The sequence below is a fragment of the Apostichopus japonicus genome, chromosome 8 (assembly GCF_037975245.1).
Source record: "Apostichopus japonicus isolate 1M-3 chromosome 8, ASM3797524v1, whole genome shotgun sequence".
Lineage (NCBI taxonomy): Eukaryota > Metazoa > Echinodermata > Holothuroidea > Aspidochirotida > Stichopodidae > Apostichopus > Apostichopus japonicus.
The window spans coordinates 14,636,272-14,646,452 of NC_092568.1; the positions used below are offsets into that span (position 1 = coordinate 14,636,272).

General features: G+C 39.8%; 1 protein-coding gene across 1 annotated transcript in view; it reads right to left on the bottom strand.

Moving 5' to 3' along the window:
- Nucleotides 1–7,040, bottom strand: part of LOC139970468 (cytochrome c oxidase assembly factor 6 homolog) — a 32,481-nt gene extending 25,441 nt beyond the window's left edge. The window contains exon 1 of the mRNA XM_071976210.1: nucleotides 6,889–7,040. Within this exon, the coding sequence (XP_071832311.1) occupies nucleotides 6,889–6,974 (86 nt within the window). The 5' untranslated portion in view covers nucleotides 6,975–7,040. The remainder of the gene's footprint in view (nucleotides 1–6,888) is intronic.
- Nucleotides 7,041–10,181: the final 3,141 nt, after the last annotated feature.

The window sequence follows — 10,181 nt, forward strand, 5'->3', positions numbered from 1 at the left end:
CGCCATGAACATTCTTTGAGTGGTGTGTGCGCATTATAAGTCTTATTATTATTATTATTACATTTACAACTTGTCCCAATATAACAGCCATGTCAGACTTTGTGACTAGAAGTTGTTGCAAAAATTAGCATTTATAGTTTGCAGTTTTTTGTACATTTAAGCAACCTTGAATGACCTTGGATGACCTGATGGTTTTTATCAAAAATGTTCCCCTCGATGATGTGAAATCTGTCCTAAATTTGTTATGTGCTCCAATGTACACACACAATGTTATTGCTAATAAGGTATCAGATCCAACCTTTGGCCCCTCATAACTTGAGAACTGGGTGTCCGATTGAAGCGGGAGTTGGGTTCTTCTATATAGCACAAAGAGCTCTATCATATGTCAAAATACTGACAAACTTTTTTAGTTTGGCCCTGTATCTCCCAAAATGAGCATATATTTCAAGATTTGACCTTTGACCTTGTGACCTCAGATGTAGTTTGACACGCTGGTTCCAAAAAGCAACTTGACAAGTCTGTACAACCATCCTAACTGTACCTATTCAAAAAAAAAAACTTGACCTCTGATAACTTCGCTCACGAAGGAGGCACCGGGGTCAACCATGGACAATTTTGATTGGAAGGTACCTTTGAGATCGGATTATGGCCAAGAATATTCAAATAACCGTGGTTATGGCTGTTTTTAATAGTTTGGTTTTCGGCCTCTAACTGACCATTGGTGACCTTCACAGGCACCAAAAACAATAGGGCACACATTCTCACTATGACAGATCTATATACCAAGTTTGAGTTATTAAAGTCCAACTTTCCCTTGTTGAGTTACAGTGTACCCAAGCAAGTGTCACAGACGCACACACATACACACGCACACGCTTACACACTCACACGCCAACCTGACTGCATAGGTTCCTTTTGCTAAAGCCAGGAACCAAAAACCACCCTTAAGATGAGTAAGATTGGCTGAAAAAATGGTGACTACTGCGGTGAAAACACTGCGAGATTTGTACAAGTACAGTACTGTATGTTATACTGTATTTCTTGAACAGGATAGATGCTACTGATAACAGACATTTATTTATGCAAAAAAAATTATTATAATAATTTATTTCTGCAAAACTTTGCATACTATGCAAAGTGTGTGAGGACCAATAGTCATGGTAACGAGCTGATTCTGTGCCACAATACTGTCAGTATTTCGGGGGATGGCTGGCAGGAATGGACTGAACAATGGGCATAGAAGGGGATGAGGGAACGGAAATTAAAAGAAAGATGTTGTGATTCATTATCCACTTTGATCAAATTGAAATGAAGAAATTCTAACCTTACTCACATATAAAAGTAACACCAAAAGCCCCTGGAATGACAGTCTTCTGGGGATGATTTTTTTAAAGATGGATACAGCCAAATGATATATGTTTTTAAAAATCAAGTTCAAACAATTATGTAACAGAAATGATACAGTAAGATAATGGTGCATTTTTCTTTCTGTAGTGTACAACTTGTAAGTCTCTGTGAGTAACATTCAACACACACATGTATCTAGTGAACTTTCAGAGAAAACTCCCATGGAGATTGTTCCTTGAAATACTGAGTCACAATTTGAACTTGCTCAAGTTTTGAGTTACTACTGCAGTAACTTTGTAACTTATGCTAGGTAGGTATTACTACATAGAGTATGCTACTGATGAGCCGCTCACCAAACCTTAAGTTCAGTGTAAATTTCCTCCAAAACCAGAAAGCCAGTGAGCTTATTGTGATTCCTTGCCAATTTAGATTATAATCCCAAGCTTTCGTCATTGTTGATTAATTTGATCAGCAAGGTTCTTTCACTGACTGTGGACCTACCTACTTAATATGTTAACTTACCATGTTTACAAGCTATTATTAGCAAAAATCAACTCAAGGACTGCCCCCTAATATAAAATGTGCATAATATCACATGGCACATACATTATCATGTACCCGCTATCTACCAACACCTTCACACAAAGTATGATTCAATTCTGAAAATGTTTACATTTGACCCTGTGACCTCATTAATATTCTTGAGATGAGCACCAAAATCAATAGGGCTCTTCTACTCACTATGGCGCATATATGTACCTAGTATGACTTCAATCCAACTTGTCGTTGTTCAGTTACCGTGTTTATAAGCTATTTTAGTGAAAATCAACTAAGTAAGCCCCGCCCGTAATATATATGCATAATATTACCTTGAAAATAATCACCATGTACCCACTATCTACCAACACATTAATACTAAGTATGAATATATTATGATTTACAGTTGCTGAGTTATTAGCATTTGAAGATTTTCACATTTGACCCTGTGACCTCATTATTATTCATGAGATGAGCACCAAAATCAATAGGATTCTACTACACAGTATGGCGAATCTATGTACCAAGTATGACTTCAATCCAACCTTCCATTGTTGAGTTATCGTGTTTACGAGCCAAGGGTGTCACATACGCACACACACACATACACGCACACATGTATTACATTCAGACCGAGGACCTCATTGTATTTTCCATTGTTCAAATCCACGTACCCTAACCTTAACAATACCCCATGCAATAGAATTCTTCCGAGGACGTGGTGATTCTTTAGAAATCACAACCGAGAACCTGGAATTCTTTTGTTCAAGTCCTCGGTCAGATAGCAAAACAAACGCACACATACACGCACACGCAATCACCATCGTATAGATGCCTTGAGCTTACTGGCAAGGAATAAAAAATCCCAGCCTGCTCCTGCCACCTCAAAAGGACGGTTGTCTTCCCCACTACAACAAAAGGAGTTCCATCTAGAAGTGAAAGGCAAATAGACAGGTCCAACAGCTTCACCCCATTGACTATCTGTCAGGGAGATTGCAATGAGTGAGACCTCTGCCCCACTGTCAGCTTACGCTAATGCAGCTTCACCATCACTCAAGGTTCAAAATAGCCACCAGCTTCAGTTTAAATTTCTGTTACACGGTGACAACTTGCCCTTGGAGTTATCCATATATTCCACTGGGCACAGGTCCTCTTGGTGAGCAGGATCTGAAATCCTCACAAAATTAATAAAATGTCCCTGTACTTTATTGGGGCAGTTATAACTCAGATGGCCTACCTGGCTACAGCAATAGCACTTCACAGATGTCAGATCTGGTCTCGATCCTGATCTTCTTTGCCTTAAAAGTCACATTCTTGTCCACTTGGAAATTGAGGAGCTTTTGAAGTAGTAGGCCTATCCCATTGAGTCAAGGGGCTAGGCACTATTGGTCTAATTTAAAGTTTAAGTTTTGCACAGTGCTCGAGCCACCACAATGTTGTCAGCAAATCTGCTAAAGTATCACACCACTCCTCCAGAAGCTTTAATTTCAAATCATTGTCTCTAAGTGATGAAATTAGTTGATCCCCAATCAATTTGTTCATCATCATAAATTCCTTATTGGACAATAGTTTGTCTGTCGGATTTAGCCCCCTCCAAAAGATACAAACAAAGGTGGCTGAAAATTGCGTAAATGTTTCAGACTAAACCATACTGGAAGCTCTGATTTCTGCCGATAAGTACTGTATCAGGAGTCAATTATAAAATGGACTGCTTCACAAGCTGATAGTCTGCCTTCTCCCTCTCCGTCAAGGCGTAAAATGCCTGTTGAGCCTTACCCGTCAAGAACGAGAATGGTTCCAACACAATCATCCAGTGTTCTCCTGGAATGCTTTGCTTATAAAAAAGTCTCTCAAATGTTGAAAGATAACATTCCACATCAGTGTCAGAGGACAAAATATGAAATCCTTTCAACTTATCGTCAAAAGTGTCCTCCAATTTCTTGCTACAACTAGCTAAATTTAGACTTTGCTCAAAGATTTCTAGTTTATGTTAAGTTTTGTGAAGTTCAAGAAGCCTCATCTCTGCCCAAGATCTCCAGATAAGGTTGAATGCATTCTGCAACATTTTATGCATACAAGCACTTTGCTAAGTGAATTGTCTCTACCAGAAAAAGGTTTTACCTTAAGTTAGGATAGGAGAATTAGGAGCCTAATGCAGATAGAACTACTGTAGAAGTTATTGCTGAACCTTTCCATAGCGTCCAAGAATGCCTAGAGATCCTAGTCCTACCTAGGTCCCCGGTTCGAGTCACTCCCAGATTAATATATGTCCTCCAGTTACAGAGTTGTTGACAATTAACAATTCATAATCATGGACGTTAAATATGAATGTTAGAAACTGACTTAGGTCACACACACACACACACGTTCAGCCGGATTATACAGTTGTTATTCTGCCGATTCGAAGTAAGCTTTCCCCAAAGAACTATTCCCATTCATATGGTACGGATTCTAAAGTTAGGCCGGATCTAAAATACATACATACAAAATACATACAGTACATAGGCATACTAGCAGTGTGTAAATTTAGCGGTCGTCCGGTCGTCCGAGACGACCAAATTACCTGCCGGACAACCAAAACTTGTCAAATCGTGAAGTACTGGTTGCCCGGCGGACAACCAAAAACTTTCAAAAAGGCTGGTTAATTTTCCGTCAAACAAACGGAAAAAGACAGGGAAACAAGCGTGAAACCAAAAACTCAAAATGACATTTCAAATAAGAAGAAACTCATTCCAAACTCCGCCTTCATCTAATAAATAATATACGTAGGAAGGCCAAGCCCTAACATTGACATGGACCACTCAAACCAAGCTTCATGGTATTTACTGTTCTGTCCGTTTGGCAACAAAGGCCAATCAGAGTTCAGGTTAACCCCCACAGGCAAAGACCCCGCCCATCCACCACATTTTTTTTGAGAAACGAACACCAAGTACACACTAACAACTAGGTCAACGAACGTTTTTCATTATTTCTTTTCAAAAAACCACAACTTCTTCTGACAAGAACCAAAAGTGTTCCTACTCCTACAGATCATTAAATTTGTTTGAAAATAAATATATCATAACAATCAAATGCAAGGTACAGGGTTACCAAAACTTCATTACAGATATTTTCATGCTAAAAATAGACAATGATACTTAACCAAGATTCCCGTGATTGATTGGCTAATAGTCCCTACCGATTGTTTGCAAACATTCTTGCATTTTCAGTGCTCAATGAACAAGAAGTAAGTTGTTTAACAACAATTACTTGCAACGTTTACTTTCAATTGTGTAGAGATAACAAAGTTTGTGGTAAAGGCTATCATATGTGTGCACTCAAATATCATAACGTTAGGCCTTGTCTCATATTTGTAACGTACATTTTGACAACAATCACTGCTGGTACGAAGATGCACTTGAATTGTTTCTGAGACTATAACGTAATAGTTTAATCATTGTTTTGATCAGAAAATGTTATAAGTTTTGTGGGCTGCTTACATATCTGATCCGGAAAGGATATTTTATCTCACAGTATGTTTCTTTTCTCTGCAATAAGAGTTGCTAATGTGAAATGTGCATTCATACCAGTAGTTTCTGTTGCAAACTTTTTCGCGGCTCAATTGACCACGTGCTTCAGAAAAGTTTATTTTGGAGCAACATTCGTGTGTAAAATTACTTCTGTATTTTAGAACATTGACGTTTGATTTTTTTTTTATCGACATTGTCTATTCACATAGGCAAATCTATTCACATAGGCATACTATAATTTTCGCACAGATGATTGTTTGCAAAGAACCCAGGATAAATGTTGGATCAGATTTTAAAGATTTGCGCATGTGCGTTCGAACAGGCCTATGAAAGCAGTAGTACAGTGTGGAATTTAGCGAGAGATATGCACACTGTAGGTACAGTGATTTTAAAGAGTTTAGCTGTTGGAAGCGCTGCAAGGTCAAAGCATGGAGCTACTACAGAGTTGGCGAGTAGGGAAGTACAAGGGCGGATGAAGGAGGGGGATGGGGGTATTTTTTTTAAACGGCAGGGTGGGCGAAAGGAGGAATCGGCCGGGCCGCCCTGTCAAACACCGAAGCTAAGACACTGAGCCATCTGCCCTATAATATTGTGTATAACATTCACAAAGTATAGGCAGTGATACTACACTAGTATTAGTACAGTAGGTCATACAATAAACGTAATTGGTGTTAGTTCGGGACGCAAGCTTTTTTTTACAGGACGCAAACTTTTTCGGGGGCCTGCGTCCCCGGGACGCAAACTTTTTTTCGCGAATAACATTACTGAAACTGAAACACTAGACCAGTACTATGACGCACCTACAGCTTACCACGTGGTTATTGTATTGTTACGCCCTGCAGCAAAACATCATGTACCTAAGTTACCTAACTAATGTATATAATCTTGGCTACAGTCAGCATTATTAGAAAATAAAATCCAGCAAGGCCGCGGAAAGAAACACAGAATTTGATCTAGAATACATGAAATCGCTCAACATTCATGGTTTCTTAGTTCCAAACAAGTTTTTTTTTTTCTGAAGATAAATTACTATAGCTTTACAGGACGACCAAAATTTCAGCAGGGCAACCAAAAATTGGTGAGATGGTTGTCCTGGGGACAACCACTTCAAATTTCTTAAATTTATACACTGACTAGTACTAGTATGGACACTTCAAAGTTCGAACACCTAAGCCTTGAAACACCCCAAAACTAAAACTTCCTTTTATTGGCAATATGTAAGCACTTGCTTGCACACGGGTCATTTTGGGGATAAAACAACTGTAGCTTCGTAGTTTTTCGTGAAATTGGCTCTTGCTGTAGGTTATCATTGTGAAATTTCGTAGTGTTCCGAACTTCGCAATACTGACTATACTAGTGCTACGTATGAATATAACTTGTAATTAGTTTGACCTGTCTTAAAATTTCTTAACTTAGGCTATGTCATGTTCCTAATACTTGGTCTTTTTCATTATTTTCAAGTGGTGCAAAACTAACATAAGGATAATAAATGTACCTGCTGCACTTGTAATTGTGGTGAGTATGGACCATAGAAATAAGGAGCGGTCTTTGGTATGGGCAGCCTTCCAGCGTTCTGCTCATGTAGTCCACCGGGGTGAAGTTAGATACTTATTCCGCGTTCCACGTTCGACATTCGCGAATAAGTAACTGTACAGTAGTACTAGAGAGTTGTTATGGAAAAACTCCCTGGTAGTACACATGTTACTTATTCGATAAAGGATTCGATATACAACTATGGAAAGCCTTTTGCTTCCGAACGAGATTATCAAGGTGTTTTTCGTCGAAAAGGTACATTTTAGTGTATTTTTCCAAAGATAATGAGGTTCATTTGAACTCTGAAGACGATGTAGAAGAGTACCACAATGCGTCTTGCCCGGTCCATAGAGTGCTTGACCAATTTAAATGACCACTAAATCATTACTTCTTTAATGAGTGTAACGGGACCACGAAAAAGCTTTGGGCCCTTATCCATGCAGCACTCATTGGATCACCAATCCGATGGTTAACATGAACTCTAAGGACATTGTAGAAGAGTACCACAAATGCGTCTTGCCCGGTCCAAAGAATGCTTGACCAATTTAACTGACCACTAAATCATTACTTCTTTAATGAGTGTAACGGGACCACGAAAAAAATCACTTTAGGCCCTAACTAAGGCTTGCACGCCTTGGACCACTCAACCAATGGGTCATATGAATTCTTAAGACATTGTAGAAGGGTACCATAATGCGTCGTGCCCGGTCCAAAGAGTTCTTGACCAATTGAAATGACTACTACTTCATCATTTCGTAAATTAATGTAACGGGACCTGCAAAAATCCCATAAGGCCCTAATCAAAACCAGAACGCATTGGACCCCAACCAATGGGTCATATCAACTCTAAAGATATTGTAGAAGAGTACCATGATGCGTCTTGCCCGGTCCAAAGAGTGCTGGACCAATTAAAATGACCACTAAATCAACACCTCGTAAATGAATGTAACTGTTCCTGATTGTTTTTTAGGCCCCAGTCAAGACCATCACGCCTTGGACCACCTAACCAATGGGTCATATGAACTCTAATGACAAGCTAAAAGAGTACCATAATGTGTCGTACCCGGTCCAAAGAGTTCTTGACCAATTAAAATGACTACTACTTCATCATTTCATAACTTAATGTAACGGGACCTGCAAAAATCCCATAAGGCCCTAATCAAAACCAGAACGCCTTGGACCCCAACCAATGGGTCATATCAACTCTAAAGATATTGTAGAAGAGTACCATAATGCGTATTGCCCGGTCCAAAGAGTGCTTGACCAATTAAACTGACCACTCAATTATCATATTTTAAATGAATGTACGGGACCTGAAGTAAAACATTTAGGCCCCAATCAAGACCAGCACGCCTTGGACCACTTTACCCAGTGGCGGAGCGTCTATATAGTCAGGGCGGATGCCACCCCCCCCCCCCCCCGACGGACTCAGATGGACTGCTGGTGCCCTTTTCAGCTTTTTACCACTTTTTACTTATTCGCGATTATTGACTTTTTTATTGCGCTCTCATCTACCTATTGATATTTGTCAAATTTTGTTGGTGTAATTTTCTGACATAATGCTCTAACGTACGGCGGTCTTTAATTTATCGGCACTTAATTCCGTTGTACGAAACTATTTCCAAGAGCTGTACGGGGTTTTCGATATATTTTTTCGAAAACATTGAGCACTCACAAAGATACCACAGGGATTGTGATGAAGCGCATGTACTTTCAACACCAATATAAACTTCCGACTTGTCACAAATGGCGATAACACCTATTTATTCTTCGTTTATCTGAAAATTAGCAGACCCGGAAAGGGTAATTTCCGGCGATTTAGGGAGTATCTTTACTCAAAAATTTTCTGTATGCTCCGCGCCTATACCTGTGGTGGCGCTCCGTTTAGATAGTGTCGAAAGCGCCCCTACATGCCATTCTCGCCCCCCCCCCCCCCCCCTGACCAATACTCCTAGCTCCGCCACTGACTTTACAAATAGGTCATATGAAATCCAACCCGAGATGACTGATTGTCTTTGTCAGCTCTAGAATGTAGCAGTGGAATCTTTCAGAATCTACGAAGGGGGTAACAGCGTTCACAAACATGGAGAGAGGCAAGAAAACTTCTCTGTTCTTTAAATCTGTGAATTTGTGCCGTGTGAAACGAATAAAAGAAATGAAATTAAGTTCTATGAACGAATAATTATGGGAAAAAACGGGTTTCATTGCGTTGCCAGTCTACAGAAATACCTTCATTCCGAGGAAAGGAGTTATGCTGAGGTGCGCCACCCGCCCCCCCCCCCCAAAAAAAAAAAAGAGTGCGCGTGTGTTTATCGGGAATGAACTTGCTTGCCAAAGGTGTTGCTTTTGTTTTGTATCACCACACTGGGGCACACGTAGAGTAAAACTTCAAAAAAGAATATATTGATGAATCTACTGGATAATGATTGTGCATTAGTCCTTTGTATTGGTCAAGCACTCTTTGGACCGGGTAAAACGCATTATGGTACTATTCAACAATGTCCTTAGAATTCATATGACCCATTGAAGTGATGATTTAGTGGTCATTTTAATTGGTCAATCACTCTTTGGACCAGGCAAGACGCATTATGGTACCCTTCTACAATGTCTTTAGAGTTCATATGACCCATTGGTTGGGTGGTCCGAGATGTGCTGGATTTGATTATGGCCTTACTGTTTTTGTTTTTGTTTTTTTAGGTCCCGTTACAATCATTTATGAAGTGATGATTTAGTTGTCATTTTAATTGGTCAATCACTCTTTGGACCGGGCAAGACGCATCATGGTACTCTTCTACATTGTCATTAGAGTTCAAATGACCCATTGGTTATGTGGCCCAAAGCGTGCTGCATGGATTAGGGCCCAAAGCTTTTTCGTAGTCCCGTTACACTCAATAAAGAAGTAATGATTTAGTGGTCATTTAAATTGGTCAAGCATTCTTTGGACCGGACAAGACGAATGGTACTCTTCTACAATGTCCTAAGAGTTCATGTTAACCATCGGTTTGGTGATCCAAGGCGTGCTGCATGGATTAGGGCCAAAGCTTTTTCGTGGTCCCGTTACACTCATTAAAGAAGTAATGATTTAGTGGTCATTTAAATTGGTCAAGCACTCTTTGGACCGGGCAAGACACATTATGGTTCTCTTCTACAATGTCCTTGGAGTTCATGTTACCCATCGGTTTGGTGATCCAAGGCGTGCTGCGTGGATTAGGGCCCAAAGCTTTTTCGTGATCCCGTTACACTCATTAAAGAAGT